The sequence below is a fragment of the Choristoneura fumiferana genome, chromosome Z (assembly GCF_025370935.1).
Source record: "Choristoneura fumiferana chromosome Z, NRCan_CFum_1, whole genome shotgun sequence".
Lineage (NCBI taxonomy): Eukaryota > Metazoa > Arthropoda > Insecta > Lepidoptera > Tortricidae > Choristoneura > Choristoneura fumiferana.
In genome coordinates, this window is record NC_133472.1 from 33,217,638 (window position 1) to 33,235,504 (window position 17,867).

The window sequence follows — 17,867 nt, forward strand, 5'->3', positions numbered from 1 at the left end:
TATATTGATTCCCATATCGTTAAACTTTCGATTTGGTTTATCCATACCGTTTTTTGTCTCATAATCGTTGTTCGTCATATTCTCTTTGGTCATAATTGCAGTAGTCATAACTATTGAATTTCATACCGTTATTGGTCATAACATTTAGTGTGGTGATTGTATCAAAAGGTTGAAATTCAAAAGGAATATTAGTATTTGACATAACGCATTTCTGTCAGCTGGTACTTTGTGTAAGGGGTCACAGTTCTAACCTAACCTAACCTAATTTTCCGGCAGCTGTTTTTTTGTACGGGGTCGCAGTTCTAACCTAACCTAACCTACTTTTCTGTCAGCTGGTACGTTTTGTAAGGGGTCACACTCACAGTTCAAACCTAACCTAACCTACTTTTCTGGCAACTGGTTTTTTTGTAAGGGTTGCAGTTCTAACCTAACCTAACCTGCTTTTTTGTCAGCTGGGCCTTTTTAAAAGGAGTCACAGTTCCAATTTTCTAATGTTTTAATGTATGACATGTATTATTTCTGAATTTTAAAATTATTCCTTTAAAACATTAGATAATAAAATGGTATGAATAATAATAATAGTAAATATAAAAATATGACCTACAATATTTCTGAAAAATAAACGGTATACCTTTTGATATTATGCTGATCAATTTTATGACCTTTGTCTTGTATGGCATGTAACATTATTCTCTTAATCATTATCTTTATTTCGCGTTATAAATAACAACGATTATGGCTATTGATTATTATGACCTAAAATAATATGGGTACCAAGTTCTGACTATCGGAAATAGAAACAATAAAATTATGGGTGTCGAAGGGATCCAGGTCTTATCTCTGAAAAACACATTTATTTTCTAACTAGCGTTTACCTGCGGCTTCCCACGCGTAAATCATTAGATACAGCAGTTGAATTGAAATTCCGGGGTTTTATTAAATTCTCGTGGAATTCACTAAAATTACAACATGGTTTTCATGGCATGTGACGTCACACGCCAGTACCGCCATACTTGCTGCATAGAGAAAAGCGTTTGAGAAAGAGACAGGTATACAGATTTTTCAAAAAATCACTAGTTATAAATCCAATTTTCAACCAATTTAAATTTTCTGTTCGCTAAACATTATCTGTATATCTATATTTTCATAATAATGTTAAGATATGGCAAAATCAGGAGTTGTCAAATACCGTATTGTGGCTATAACTTACCAGGATGCATAATATTGTAAGTACTTACTAGAATTATGCTTTACATATTTGATGTTATTGCTAAATGAATAAATTAATATATGCAGCCCGGGTAAGAGAAGCCTTAGATCCAATATTATAGCCAAAAGGTACATTATTTTTGGGACTTGATTTGATTAGTCTTAGTAAGTTAATAAGGCATTAACTGATTTTTGAAAACAAATAGAAACTATTTGATAACGATTGGGAGTAGGTACATGATGTATCAGTAAGATGTAGCTTTATAGGACACTGATGCTTTTACTGCCGCCGGCCACACGCATTTTACGATGATGGGATGGATTGCTCTCAGAAAATATAGACTTTTTTATGATCGAATAGAGGTGTATAAGTAATGACGCAGGCGGACCAGGAGCCGCATGGAGTGTGGTTGTAAGGCCGCGCGGCCGACGGTCACGTGGCTCGCCCTCGCCCGCCGTATTTTAAACAGTACCCACTGTCCGTCAATTTAAGACCTACATTATTAGTATGGTATAGATAAAATATAGGTAAAAATTAAAAATTGTACAGTCAGCATCAAAAGTAGCGGATCACTTTTTTACTTTGTCGTTTTAACACATTTGTCAAATTTGTATGGTGTTAACTACGTTGCTGTAAAACGACAAAGTACTACAAAAGTATGCAGCTATTTTTGATGGTGACTGTGCAATAAAGCATTATTTTTTTCTTTATTTTAAATAGTCTTGTTTTGAGAAGTTACTTTTTTTCAAATTTCGACGTTCCTTTTAAGAGTTCCTAGGTTTTTTTCTGGCACGACTGCCAGCTCTCGAAAAACTGTTGGCAACAATGAAATTTGCACGTATGCAATGCAACACCTAAGTATGCAATTACTGGAGAGTTTAAGCTACTTACACATGCTCGTTACTAGCATGCTTACGAGCATGCTCATGGACTGTATACATTTGCTAGCAATAAGTATGCTCCTTCCTAAATAAGCATGCTCAAAACAAACACTCCGATACACATGCCTTTTGATAGCATGCTCCCTGCCAGTTTAAACAAAACCATGGAGAACCAAACAGCTATCCGCATGGAGCTAAACAAAATTATCCTTCTGCTGGCTTCATGGAATCGTTGTAAAATGCCCTTTTGCTACAAATCACTAAAAAGTGAGAAATACTGTTTTTTTTTAACAAAAAGTAAGGCCGACTCAAAAAAAAATCAAAATATTTAACCGACTACAAAACCTTGAAAACAATTTTCTACTAGTTTGAAGTCGCTGTCTCAGCACGAGCCAGCAGGAATGGACCTATGGTCGTCTACCTCACTTACCTACATACTATACACCGTGTTATTTGTGATATCCGTTAACTTTAAGGGGACAATCTACAGGTCAAATGAATTTAATTTCTCTAAGACACTAGCATGTGTAACAGCAGCTTTACGTTAGCTAAAGTGCTTTGCTCGGCACTCTAATGCCCAATAGGTGTCGCTAATGACATAAAATTAAAAATGCCAACTTACTAGAGAGGCATGTACCTATGTACACTTACTGCACTTACTCGTATGTACTATAATAATAGCCTCTAAGTAGGATTAATGTGCGCTTGTATGGAAACCGGAACAAATCCGAAAAGTAGTTGAATTATCTGAATTTACGCGCGCTCAAGAGCTCAGCCAGCTTGCGATATTATTTTATGCAACTAGTGAATACTTATACAGCTTAAATACACAGGTTATAAGCCCAAACATTAATAATTTTATTGAATAATGCGTTTACCTAGCGGAGGTTCATATCCATCGACATATAGACCGATCGAAGTATAGACTGCATGTTTCTTACATCAAAACGGTGCTCAAAATTTGTTCACAGCGCGGATTTGTGAACCTTTACTACAGTATGTTGACGTCCGTGATAAGGGTCGTGTCAAAGTAATATTGATGTTTTGTTCCAAACAGCCAGTTTAGTGCCGTAAGGTACATAGATGTCAATGTTCATATCCGTTGGTTTTAGTTCGCTCGTTTCTCGTTAGTTGCAGCCACCTAGATACCTTCGTGCTCCCCATTCTTATATGTATAGGTAAATGCAAAATCGCACCCTCTCCCGCTTCCACATAAACACATAAATCAACATAGGCATTATTATGTCACACAAACCCATCCATCGACAACTCTCAAGACGATAACGCGTTTCAAACTACACATACAAGTTCATTCTCAAAGCTAAACCGTAATGCAATAGCCAAAGTTATTATTGAGGTCATTCTTATTCTAGCTGTGGACGTATATGCAGTTATTGCTCTAGAGTGGTGATAGTGAAACCACGCTAGATAATTGACAAGATTTCATTTTTTTAACACCTGTAATTTACTACAGGAATCGAATGAGTTTTGCCTCCTGAATGTGGGAAAATATTTATCATAATTTATTTCTCCATATTTAAAAAATACATAAAATTGAAAAAATATGTCTGAATTTGCCAAAACTACTACAGAATAGATATGTTTCCTTTGCCTTTTTCACCAGAAAAAGGAGCTGTCATCATTTTGACAACGTCACGTCAACGTCAACGTCTACGTCAGATTTACGTGATCTTTTTTTTAAGAGACTAGACAAAAGTAATGGATCTATTGTGTGGTAGTTTTGGAGTTATGCCCTTTTAGAATAAGCACATCTTAAAAAAATTGTAATAAATTAATTAATAGTTGTAGTGAAATTTTTAAAATATCAGCGTTTTTCTCTTTCCAAACAGAATACTGTCAATTAAGTTCTAACCGAAACTTTATGTTGATGTCCATAAAAGTTAATACTTCAACAATATTAGAAAATGACATTTGTCCGGTAAAATGTCGTTACGAGACACGTACCGGTCCCCAGCCTAATTGAATTTAAACCCTTCGCGAGATGACCTTCCTTTAAAAACATTTTTACATTTTATTCAGTGGCAGTAATAAACTCGTCAACTCAAGACAATATTAATATTAATTCTATTTTTTTCCCAATGGTAACATTGAACTAAGTCTTTTCTTGTATACCTATTTAATGGAGTTTGTTGGTCGTTTTGACAAGTAAAATTTTGTTTCGTTCAAGTAAACTCATCATTTTTGATGTATGTACTTACTCGAATCTACTTGAAATAAAATATTCAACTAGTTTTATAATTTAACTGATAATAGATTGTGTTGAGCACTTATATGGAACGTTAATATTTAATTTGAAAATCAATTATACGACATTTATCTATTTAATATTTTAATGTTATAAACAAACTAGGCAGTTGGAAAAATTGCTAACACATGCAAATTTATAAGGCAAAAGGAAAAATACGAATCGTAAACTGGGGCTTCCCTGGTAACGACCGGGCCCGATGATTGATATTTTTAACGCGCAATGGCCATTAACTTGACCTCTCTGTTTGACGCTGTGGCTGCCGATAATAATATCTGGCACTACTTACTTCTGTTCGAACAAATACTTGGTGCACGGCGATAACTCGACCAAGTACTCGTAACAACATCGTCATAGTAAACTGACTAGCAAGAACGTTATTGTTACCTATTATCACTAAGGCCATGGTTTCTCAGGCCCATCACACGCAACCGGCGGCATCTGGATGTGCGTCACACCGCACGAATTAACGGTGCCTACCCGCTGCCGGTGACATTTCAGAGAAACCACCCTCAAACATTCTCGCGCCATAACCATAGCCTTACGGACAGGAGACTCCACTCATGGCACCAGCCTACCGAGAAGGTAGGGCCAAAATTCGGCAATCTGGGAGACGTGCGTAAAGTGGCTGTCTTGTGTTGAGTTGTCAGTGCGGTCAAACACAACGTGAGCGGAGTGGCCGAAGAAGCAGTTCAGGTTTTTACAAAAGGGACTGCGCTGGATGGCGTGGACGAAAACAGGTGCGCGTATATTTTGTGATGAATGACCTCTTGATATGCTACTTCAATGAGAGAGTCGTGGCTGTGGTGGCAGTCAGGTGCTTTACCCAAAATCCAGGAAACTGAACACAAAATCGGAGTACCGATGCTAGTCTCTCCTACTTCATGGAGATGTCCTGTGTTTTCCCTGTATTCGCCGACAATCTCTTTTAAGAGGACCAAGAGAACCAGGCGCGCGGCGCCCTTTACATCCTCCAACCTAAGCTGAACTCTACTAAATATGCTTAGCTATGGTACTTTATGTGAGGCAACTCAGGTTGGTTATGCATTTCATCATTTTCAGCCGGAAGACGTCCACTGCTAAACAAATGCCTCCCCCTTACAACGCCACAATGAGCTGTCACCACTTGCATCCACCGGATTCCCGCAATTTTCACAATGTCGTCAGTCCACCTGGTGGGAAGCCTGCCAACGCTTCGTCCGCGGTTCGTGGTCGCCACTCGTGGACTTTTCTCCCCAACGGTTAGGTTAGATTAGGTTATTTGGCTGTCCGTTCTTCGAGCGATGTGGCCCGCCCATTGCCACTTCCACTTGCATATTTTCCCAGCTATGTCGGTGTTTCCTGTTATGTATTTATTTCCCTACTTTATTTTTTTACTTTTGTATTCACAAAAAGGTTGTATAGGTAACCAAAGCTTCGGGTACCTAAACTAACAGTGTCATCATCATCCAGACATCAGCAGTTCGTCCACTGTAGGCCTCCCTTAGAACACCACAACGAACGATAACTCGTCCCCACTTGCATCCACCGGTTGCCTACAACTCTCGCAATGTCGTCCGTCCACCTAGGCCAATAGGCCACAAAAGGCGAACTAACAGTCATTGTGTCAAAAGCGATTTTGATTTTTTACATTGAATTGACATATCTTTTTTTACTTGTGAACCGATGCGTTGATCCAAGAAAACTACCTACCTACAATACATCAATGAAAAATACATCCACGTCGGGTAAGCCATTCTTGGCATTAGCGCGAGCAAACGCACAAAAAGAACCAACTGACAAACAGACTATTTTAAAAATCATTGTTTTGGGTTCTATTGCACTTATAAAATAAATAAATAAATATCATGGGACACTTGACACCAATTGACCTAGTCCCAAACTAAGCAAAGCTTGTACTATGGACACTAGGCAACGGATAAACATACGTATATAGATAAAATACATACTTAAATACATATTAAACATCCAAGACCCGAGAACAAACATTCGTATTATTCATACAAATATCTGCCCCGGCCGGGATTCGAACCCGGGACCTTAAGCTTCGTAGTCAGGTTCTCTAACCACTCGGCCATCCGGTCGTCTTACTTATGAATATTTATCGCAAATATGTCAATGTACAGTACTGATATACCTTGAAATGTATCAAAATCGAAAATATCAAATTCTGATAACTACCAGAATAGGCAGTCTTGTACAGTCAGATCAAAAGTAGCTGGTTAATTTTTTACTTTGTCCTTTTCAAGCCACTTAGCGCCATACAACATTGTCAAATGTGTTAATGTGACAGAGTAAAAAAGTGACCAGCTACTTTTGATGCTGACTGTACAAGACTGCCTATCCTGGTAGATATCAGAATTCAGCATGTACCTAACTCACATGTTCTGTCCAACATAAGATGAACCCTATTTATTATCGTCGACCATATTGTTGTCAGCTCATCTTACGCTGGATATTAATTTCTACGAAATATCCATTTATCGAATTTTATATTCCTGAAATCATTTCACAGACTATAATTAATCAAAACTTTAATAGATAACCGAAGTTTTCGCGAAATCTACAACGATTCTTCGAAAAGTGTTTGACAAAATTCTTTAAATTGCCATATCTTTTTAACTGTAAACCGATTCGTATGAAACAAACACTAAGGGCCCTCACCCACGGCGAATTTGTGTAGCGATGCTATCGCGCGTTTTGTAAATGCTCGACAGCATCGCTAATAACGCGCGTTAGTCGCATTGGAAACGCGCTGCAGAAGCGATGCCAACGCGCTACTAACGCGCTACAGCATCGCTACTGCATCGCTACAAAAAGTCGCCGTGGGCGAGCGTCCTAAATGTTAATCCAAAGCAAGGACAACACATCAGTGAAAACCGCATCCTTCTACGTTGAGTGCTTTCTGTGATTAGCGTGTGCAAACGCACAGGCAAACAGACAAACAGACAATAATTCTAAAAATTATTGTTTTTGATTCTATTGCGCTAATATAGGCCCCTGGTAATAGTTTTTCTCAAATATTACCAATGTACAAACACCGAATTTCTACAGATTTATTATATGTATAAGATAAGATAAGATTTAAAAAGATAAGATAAAAACAGAATAGATATAGATAGATAGATAGATTGCTCGTCTAAAGGTTATAGATATGTAGATACGGTGGGTACAGAGAACATATTTGTTATCTTTTCATTTTTCAATTTGTTTTACTTATTACGGAGTTCTGCGATGTACGTTATTAATTTCTCATCCATTCAATGAATAGTATATATATATATATCCACCTTACTATACCAGGTCCAGTTATATCTCGTACATTTATCAAAAGCACCCACTTTATTTGCGTCAAAATCATTCATTTCTGTTTATTGAAGTTACGTTAATTTAGATAAGTACATACCTAAGCTTTTATTATTATGTATTTGTACAGTTCATAATAATTTAAAAAATGCTATTTCTAAGACGAAATAAATGTGGAAGAATTTTATTGTGAATAACCAACCTTATGTCAGAGAAACGGCAAGACATAACATTTACATTAATAAATGAATAAATACTTATATGAAATTAAAAAGAAATCTTAACGCATCCAAACTGTACGTTCCGTGCGGTGCGGCCGGCACTGAACCGCGGACCGCAACAGTCGGCCGTGCGCTTTGTAACTAAGTACCTCTGCATTGTTTGCTACCGTGAACCGTAAAAATTGCGATAAGGAAATACGACATACAGAAAATTATCAGTTCAAATGTACGTAAGAATCTAAATTTATTCGACCTCAAAGCAAAACATTAAAAATATCGCTTATTTCGATAAATCTTCACTGGTAGTTACTAAACTAGAACGATAACAGAGTAGGCATCTACAAAATAATTACAATAGTCATCACTACGCAATTTTAAATAAATTCGTCCAAAACGAAATTAAAGCAAAATGATTAAAATTCAGAATCGGAACAGGGAAAAATAAATCTTAGATACATCGCAAAGCACAATGACAACTTAGTTAACACGTCCAAATAGATCGCACATTATTTATTAACTTACCTCATTGAAATAGATAGCGGCCGCGAGTTTGTTTTTGTTGTTAACACTTACGCGGGAGACATGCGGCGATGCGGCGCGGCGGGAGCTGGCGCGAGCGACGTTCGCGGTCTGCGCCCTCCTTGAAGAGACTGGGCCGGCAGGCAAACTACCGTCACCGTCGGCACCGTCGGCGGCGGAGGAAAGCGCGGGCCGAGCGGACGCTCACCTGACTGCTTGGACGCGAGGCGAGGATGTAACCCGCTGCTGTCGACCGCGCTGCGACTGACTCGCGCGCCAACCTCACAATCTCTTTTATATGGAACCCCTTCTCGATGGACTCACTAGATACAGGTTCTCATTTCCCAGATACAGCCTGGAATCGGGACTTATACATAGGCAACTAGTTAACATTAAATAGTAACTGTGAAGTGTAAATTTATTTTCAACGTACATCAAGAAGAGAGTCCGAGTTTTCAGCTTGTCTGTGCCTTTCTCGTACAACAAGGTCAGTTTAGGTATTACTCAGTTTTCAAGTCATATCAAATTATTGTCTATAAATATTCGATATTATCGAAAAAAAATCTCTACTCGCGTTAAAATGTAAAAAAAATAAGTTACAGAAAAGCCCAATGACCTTCGTATTCAGAATCGGAATTTATGAAACCTCCTGTAGATAAGCAAGTTACCGATATATTAGAACCTCCTGTACATCACTTAACTTATTATGTCCACATAATGATGTTGTCTTAGGCTATTGAGAACGTACAGTACCCACTCACACGATTTGAATAACAGTGTTGTTATTCAAATATGAATTTAGATACTTAGCTACTTCAAATCTTTAAGATCTGGCGACAAGTACAATAAAAATGTTAGGTAAGTAGGTACTTGCAATTTTACACCTCATCTTGAAATTAGTAAATTACTTATATTGGCTACTGTATCTCTAATGTAAGGAAGTAGGAATTATCAAATTTGTTACAAATCTTTTTAAAGCAGACTATAGGTATTTATTTAACGTAGTTATTGTATTTTTTTTTCTATATTTAAATATGATATTCCATGGGCTTTTTGTGACAAACGATTTCAGGTTATTATTTGAACTAGCCTATTTATTTTACCATTTAATGTTACACTTCGGAAATAAGTATTAACACAATGCTGTTAATCTGAGTGTCACTACAAAACTATGCTGCCGTCAGCGCTGACCGTCGGTCGAGCACTTTTTCCAGCCTAAATGTGTGTCCGTAATCTACATAGAGGTTACCTATAGAACTAAAGTTTGAGCGCCGTATAGTTTCGGAGACAAGGGGAGGAATGGTCAATAACTTTAAAGCTAAAACAAGCCCTTTCATTTGAAATGTCACACAATAGTTTGCATTTATTTTTTAATTTTCTAATCTCAAATGTGGCCCTTGTGTTCAAAATACACCAACTTTCAACCTAAACGGTTCAAGTATTGAATATTCACCGTGACAGACAGACTGCCTACCTACAGACAGGTAGGCACGCGAGTGATTCTATATAAATGAGGGTTCCGCGTTGGTTCTCATTCGTTAACTTGAAGAGCTTTCATAAGCTGTGTGGGGTTTTTTAACTTAGGTATTTCTTGTAAGTCGGAGTTTTTTTCTCAAATCCAAAATAACCATTTTAACGGGTTTTTACTACGGGTTTTATTTCGCATAATAACATTAATTAATTCCCTGATATTAATTCGCATAACCGATTTGGCATAACATAATTGTGCATAAAATCGAATGCATAGGTAATTATAAAAAAGCATGAAACTTATTTGGCATAATAATGAATTCACTAATAATTAAAATATGCATAACATTTTTAAATATAACTTTCTAATTGTTATAAAATGAATTCGCATAATTTTATCAAGTAAGTGAATTAGCTTAGTCTAACTCAGCGGTTCTTAACCTTTTTAGCTGGCGACCCAAAGTATGAATATATATTTGAAGCGACCAAAAAAAAACATTAAAATTGACGTCATTCGTATTGAAATATTGAAAAACAACTATTTTTTACTACATGTTTTAATCACAGAATTACCGCGACCCATACCAATACAGCCCGCGACCCGAATTTAGATCGCCACGCGTCGGGTAAGAAACGTTGATCAAACTTATTGGTTTGCTTGTCTTGACATGGTATCACTTGCTTAGCTTCGGTTCGGCGCTGCGCCCTGTATTGTCGTCTTTAGTCGGTTTGTCCTTCACTATTGCTCAATGTCTGCTACCTATTTATTTCGTAGCTTAGCACGAAATAGAAATGTGGAACGGACATTTGTTTCTTATGTTCTGGCGTTACTTTACATAGGTCCAGGTCGATACTTTATAGATTTTTCGTTTCTTGTCCGCTACAAACTACCTAACTTTGATAATGTACTCGTTGAGAGTGCGAAACGCGTGAGCATTTTATATATGTAGTGCTTGTCACGGTTGGGCCTGTGCGACATAGGTATTGTGCCATGTGCAAGAAACGGAGCGGGAGTGTTTTGCATGATGACATACGAGTATAGATATGTACCTATCGCAAGATAAGTGGTGCACGTATTATAGCAAAAAAGCAATGAAATTAATACAGTTCGTTTGTTGCAATTTGCAATTTTTTTACGCCGTAGCTTTATACACCCGTAGAACATAGCCAAATGTTTGCTAGGGACTCGTTTTCATCGACTCTTACACTTTGCACATTAGCATAGGTATTTAAGTAAATTAGTAGACATTTAGGGCTCGACACGCTAATGCCCAATAACTAGGGTTGCCATACGTCCCGTATATATACGGGACTGTCACCGTAATTGATCATCCCGTCCCGATTACTACATGTCCCGTATTTAGACAAAATGGTGCGGGCGCGCGGCCCACACGTCCGGCGGTGGTGAAATGCGGATAAGGAAGGATATTTCTACTTTTATGATAAAGAAAGATTTGGAAGAGGAAATTTTAGTCAGCTGCTAAGTTGACCACAGCATATAAAATTGTACGTCTTCACCAATCCTTTAATTCGTTAGATTGTACTAAGTACCAAACTAAATGCACTGATGTATCCAGACTCAAAAATTACTAAGCAACCTACTGCCAGAACTAAGGCTATATCGGCGTTGCATAATGTTATTTACGAGTTTTGGGCATCAAAAGAGAAATCGTCCCGTATTAGTTCCTAGAAGTTATGGCAACCCTGCCAATAACCCACCCTTCTGTCATCTCTAATGCAAATTTCATTGAATTACATCGACATCTCTGCCGTAAAACGGGGTTACTTAAGAGTCGCGAGAAAAAAAATATACTTAAGTAAGTTTTGATTCCTCATATTTTTTGTCGCAGAAATGGTAGAAAATAAAATCTTCGTCTGGTAACACTAAATCTAAGGTGAAGGCTGCAAAAAAATATAATTTGAATACCCTCAAACTTCAACTTGGATGTCGATTATTAGTGAGGTAAGCTTTTATTTACTGTATAAGTACCTTATAGTACATATTCCCGAGAGGTTCATACGCTGGGTCAGTATTCAGTATTCAGTCATATATTGCTTTAAAGAATTCCATGCAATACAATATAGTTCAATTCAGAGTCAAATAATTGTAGCCGTTTATTTGGAATTAAATTTTGATGTTTTAATAAAACGGGCTTTTTGAGACGATGTTTGAGGCTATTTGGATTCTAGTACCAAATAACCCACCGTTTTTAACTACTTGTCAAAGTAGGTTGACCATATTGTTTTTGCCAACAGAACGATGGTGCGAGACTACATACGCACATAAAGGAATTACCGGAAGGAAAAGAATTTCCTACCCTATATGTTTCTTACTCAAAGGAAGCATTATCAGATGCCCTTGTGAAAATTGCTGCCGGCTGTAGTTGGGAGATGTTAGTACTAAGCATAAAGTAGGTACTCAAAAGCTTAATAAAAGGTAAGACTGTTGATGGAGACTGTTACTTATATTCACGTATTTTAAGCGAATAAAGCTGATTTTTTGATTGAACTTCAGTTTTTTTTTGCTAAATGTTTAAGAGTTGATTACTTACATCTTAACAAATCATAGTATGCTAATAAAAAGTTCGAGTTTTTTTTCCCGATAATTAATGGAAAAATGTGGTACTTCTAATTGGTCATCTTCTAAACGGTCGTTCCTTAAGCGTACGAAATAGCCTCAGTTACGTTTTAAACAACACAAGCTTTAAAATTCAGCAAAAAAACCAGTACAAATCCCCTCGATTTTCATATATCCCCAAACCTGTGGTTAATTGGAATACCTCTTTAAAAAAGATACTCGGTTTATGTCTTATATTAAGACAATTTTATTGTAGTATTTAACATGATGCAGCTTTATGCCTTTCATGTACTGTACTAAAAATATAAAATGTTAGGTAAAGACGTAAAATGTGGATTTAGTGACTTTTGTATAAAAATCGTGTCAAATAACCTCGTTTTACGGTTTCCAAACAGCCAGTCTAGTGCCGTAAGGTATAAATATTTAAATGTCAATGGAATTAAAGATAGCAATTTTGGGAGAGTTGCGAGCACTCGTGAATTTGCCTTTTATTTAACTGACGTAGTCCCTTCCCTGCTGAACCTACTTAACTAGTTGAGAAAGTTACACGAACCTTGACGTACAATGTACATATTAAAGTACAAATTAAAAGAAATTTCTTGGTCGTCTATTTACACTGAAAAACTGATGCAATTCATTCATTAGATATGTTATGAAATTAGTACCTGCATATACTTAGTCGTAATTGCAAATAGCTTATTTAATTTCATGTCACTACCTTACTAAATTGTAACCTAGTCAATTGTTTTTTTTAAATACAATTTCACTATCTGTTTTGCGAAACAATCAGCTTTGGCTGTGCGTTAAGGTGCAGTACGAGTACAAGAGGTAAAACTAAATTTACTCTTGTTAAAAATAGGAGTGAAAAGTCGTACGGTAACTTCGTTCTTTTTTAGAAAAGAAACATAAAACTTACTTACATATTATGTAAGTAAGCCTCAAGCCGTGAGTCGTTTCGAAAAAAGGGTGGTGGGTAGGGCGGGTAGGGCTGTGCTGGACTTAGCGGGGCCACTACCACGGCCCCAGGTAAATGATGATTATATAACTGTTTTGACATTTGTGTTTACCTGTTTCATCTATGTCTAAAGAGGTCAAAAAACTTATCAAACAATGTCAGCGGCGTTTTTCGACTTTATCAACACTATTAATTTATTCCTAAACAAAGTGTATAACGGCATTAGTGCCAATGTGTGAGTAGTAGTTACACGGAGAATATCCATAATCCATACCTATTCGATCTAAGACAGGACAGTTTATTAAAATGTATGTATTTATATTATTTATTACTTACAGTTTATTGTAATACCGTTCGATCGGGTTACTCTAGTCTTTTAGTCAAGTGTACCTAACTTTGGCCATTGAAATTAACTTGTTACGGGTTATTATTTATTTGCATTTAAATTAAATGACTAATATTACTGGTTAGTTTTAGCTAACCACCAACGCTTATGTCTTTATTTTGATATGAGCCAAAGTTACCCTTTCCTGGGTCAAATTACCCCGACCTTACGGTATATGGAAAATAAAAATGTTACTGTTTAACTTCCTTGTAATTGAAGTGAAAATCAGAGAGTGTAACTCGTTCATGAAACGTATTTTACCATTGACTCACTACTTATATCAACCCACGCATGCAACCTGCGACCATATAAGTAGAATTCAAATAAAATAAGGCGTTTTGTGCACTTGTTGCACAGTAACCAGCACAAATATCTGACACAACAAAGCGTTCATAAATCTGACACGACTCTATTCCTAGGGCCCGCGCCGGTAGGACGTGACAGATTTTATGCACGCTCCACCGTGGCAGATATTAATGCAGGTGACTGAACGAACAATCTATAATTATAATAAGTTGAGATAAGATTTGTTTCATCTTTAGGTTATTTTATTGTAAAACTCTTTATTGTACACATGAAAATAACATTAATCAAGAGAAAGAGATGTATAAAGGCGAACATTGTTGACATTGAACTTAAAGATGAAACAAATCGTATCTCAATTTATTATAATTATAGATTGTTCAGTCACCTGTACCTGCATCTGCCACGGCGGAGCGTGCATAATATCTGACACATCCTACCGGTCCTACAAATAGTCTTATCAGATTTTACCCAAGTAGCATTGATCTTTAGATCCCGCATAGAATAAAGCCGGGCTCTACATCTACAGATCAATACCTTACCTTCTACATTTGGGTAAAGTTCTTCATTTGTATGCATTGTCATATCCTTTTGAGCAAGCCATATATTTGTCATCATAACTAATATCTGCTGTAAATATGACATACAAATAGAACAGAATTTACTTTGTATTATTTTATGAGTATATCAGACCCACACCTACTGTTGTGTGCAAAATAATAGCAGTTTATGACCTGGGTACCTAGTTTCTAAGATAAGACAGGTCATTAAAAAGACGGCCTTATATTTACAAACCATTTACCTAAAGACTATGTGTTCTGGCCACTGAATTGCTTTATTTTTCAATTTCAAACTTTTATTTTAGTTTTTCTAAAATGTATGTACCTACCTACCTAACATTTTGATAAAACAATGTACAGGAGTTAAATTAATGATTTAATGAAATGTGTCGCTCGCGGTGTTAAAAATACCTACTACAATACCTCTTTATTGCATTTAAGAGCACGTTTCTGTTATCTTAACAAATCTACTTGTAGTAAAGTCATTATAAAAATATGCAGACTTGTATCTTTATTTTATCTATTCTTTCTAAATAAAATATAAAAACCGGCCAAGAGCAAGTCGGACACGCTCACGATAGGGTTCCGTAGCCGTTACGAAAAAATCAAATAATACTTAATATTTTTGGCAACGTCTCAATTTAATGAAAATTTTGCACTTTAAAATTTTACATTTCGCAAACAGACCACTGAATCGAAAAATCATCTTCACAACCCCGCAATGATTTTAAAAGACCTATCCAATGAAACCCCACACTATTAGGATTAGACGAGAAAAAAAAACACTTTTCGTGTATGGGTATCTACCCTAAAATTATTATGTTTTGCCATTTTATCGGCATAGTTGGTACATATGTATATCCTTGGAAAATTAAAGCTTTCCAGCAGTGATAGCTTCCGAGCACAGCCGCGGACGGACGGACAGACAGACAGACATGGCGAAACTATAAGTGTTCCGCTTTTGCAAATTTGTAGCTACGAAACCCTAAAAAAAGCGACATCTAAAAGAGCCCTTTTTTGGCCTATTTACAGAATAAACGGTTTGCTCTTTGATTTTCAGGTCGCGTGTCTCAAATGGTTCTTGTGAAACTTTGTGTGTAGTTTCGATAATAATGCATTTTGTCGATTCAGTTTTTGGAAAATTTAGAAAATGTCGGAGTCATGGAGGCGTAAAATTAAACCTTTTTTTTTATTCGACTGGATGGCAAACGAGCAAGTGGGTCTCCTGATGGTAAGATATCACCACCGCCCATAAACAACTGCAACACCAGGGGTATTGCAGATGCGTTGCCAACCTAGAGGCCTAAGATGGGATACCTCAAGTGCCAGTAATTTTACCTAAAACACCTAACCCGCAGATTTTTCCCGGTCGCTTGATCTTTCGCGAATAGAATGTTTTTTCATAAGTATAAAGAATTACTTAAAAAATGAAAAATAAAGGCTGGGTTTATCAGGTGCATAGTTAGATTTACAATCAGTGATGCGTAGAATTTATTTTTTCTTGCGTGCTGTAAACTGGCTTTCCTAAAATTCAAATTCAAATTCAAATTCATTTATTGTTATTATAGGTACATAAATACATCTTAAACATATCGTCACTGTCAGAACTGCTATAATCTGCCTTTTAGTCGTACAATAATTAATTATCTTATGAACTAGTACTAAGCTAAACACGATTACAATTATAATTCATATTAATTTATCCATTTTATTATAGAAAATAAAATTTTATTGACACAAAACAAACACATATTACTTTAAAATTCATTATCATTACATTAAACATACACATATTACATTAAATTTTATTATTATTTGTCAGAATTTATATAATCACCTTCGAAATTTAGAAATTCATTTACGTCGTAAAATGTTTGTTTTTTTAAGTATGTCAACAAAGATATTTTAAATAATTTTAAATTTAGTTGTTTCAAACTATCTGGCAACTTGTTAAATATCTTTGGAGCCATCACATAAATGCTATTTTTGTAGTAGGCAGACTTAACACAATTTATTGGGAAAACATCATGATTCGGGGGCTTAACGGCCTGAATTTGCAATTTCTCTCGGGAAGTGCTAGTACGACACACAAATCAAATCTCTAAGTTGACATGGTGAAATTTAATGTTTATTGGTTATTGTTGCTGTGTAAATTTCGTAACTTAAAGTTTCATGAAATATTCAATCGAGCGTCCTGCGTACTTGAGCCAGGCCGATCACTCGTCCGTGTAAAACAGTTCATCATTTGAAGTGATTTTTTAGGGTTCCGGAGCCAAAATGGCAAAAACGGAACCCTTATAGTTTCGCCATGTCTGTCTGGCTCTCTGTATGTCTGTCTGTCCGTCCGCGGCTTTGCTCAGGGATTATCAATGCTAGAAAGCTGTAATTTTGCACAGATATATATGTAAACTATGCCGACAAAATGGTACAATTAAAAATACAAAAAAAAAAAATTATGATACCCGCCACAGACGTAAAGTGGGGGTGATTATTTTTCTCATCCAACCCTATAGTGTGGGATATCGTTGGATAGGTCTTTTAAAACCAGGGGTTTGCTAAAACGATTTTTCGATTCAGTGATATGTTTGCGAAATATTCAACTTTAAAGTGCAAATTTTCATGAAAGTCGTGCGTCCCCCCCCCCTTTTTAAAATCTCTAACCGGTGGGTGAAAAAATTTGAAAAAATTCAGGGTGGTAGTAAGTATATCAAGCTTTCAAGGAAAACTATAACGGCTAAGTTTGCTTGAGAATTATTAGTAGTTTATGAGTAAATAGCAGCCTAAGGTATAAAATATACCTAAACTTGGAAGATTCCGTATAAAATACGAAATCCTTAGAAATAATTTACTTATTTTTTTCGTAATGGCTACGGAACCCTATTTTGGGCGTGTCCGACACGCTCTTGGCAGGTTTTTTTAAAAAGCATTGGTTTGTTTGGTAATGAGGGCTATCGTTTTTTGTCTCACTAGATGGCGCACTGTTGCGTGAGGTTTTTAAGTATGGCTTTCAAAGTCTGTTATTACGGGCGTAAAGACAAAGTTTAGATTAAAATCATATTTAATACACCTTAAAACCGTACCATAAAAATATCGAGCATGCCACAGTGTTGCATAGTCCCCGTTTTGTTCGGAAAAAAGGAAGGAAAAAGGTTTCCGAAAGACAAAACTGTCTCAAAACACAGACATTCATTGCCCCGGAACGCATATTTGCCA

At 36.4% G+C, this 17,867-nt stretch overlaps 1 protein-coding gene across 3 annotated transcripts in view; it reads right to left on the reverse strand.

Annotated features, from left to right (window-relative positions):
• The window catches only part of Nep2 (M13 family metallopeptidase neprilysin 2), a 58,705-nt gene extending 50,038 nt beyond the window's left edge, over window positions 1-8,667 (reverse strand). Inside the window, exon 1 of one of the 3 annotated variants that reach the window (XM_074097566.1) lies at window positions 8,458-8,667. In XM_074097566.1, coding sequence (XP_073953667.1) covers window positions 8,458-8,468 — 11 coding nt within the window. In that variant the 5' untranslated portion in view covers window positions 8,469-8,667. Of the gene's footprint in view, window positions 1-8,406 lie in introns of all 3 variants that reach the window. The other 2 variants (XM_074097573.1, XM_074097579.1) reach the window with 2 other exon arrangements.
• Window positions 8,668-17,867: the final 9,200 nt, after the last annotated feature.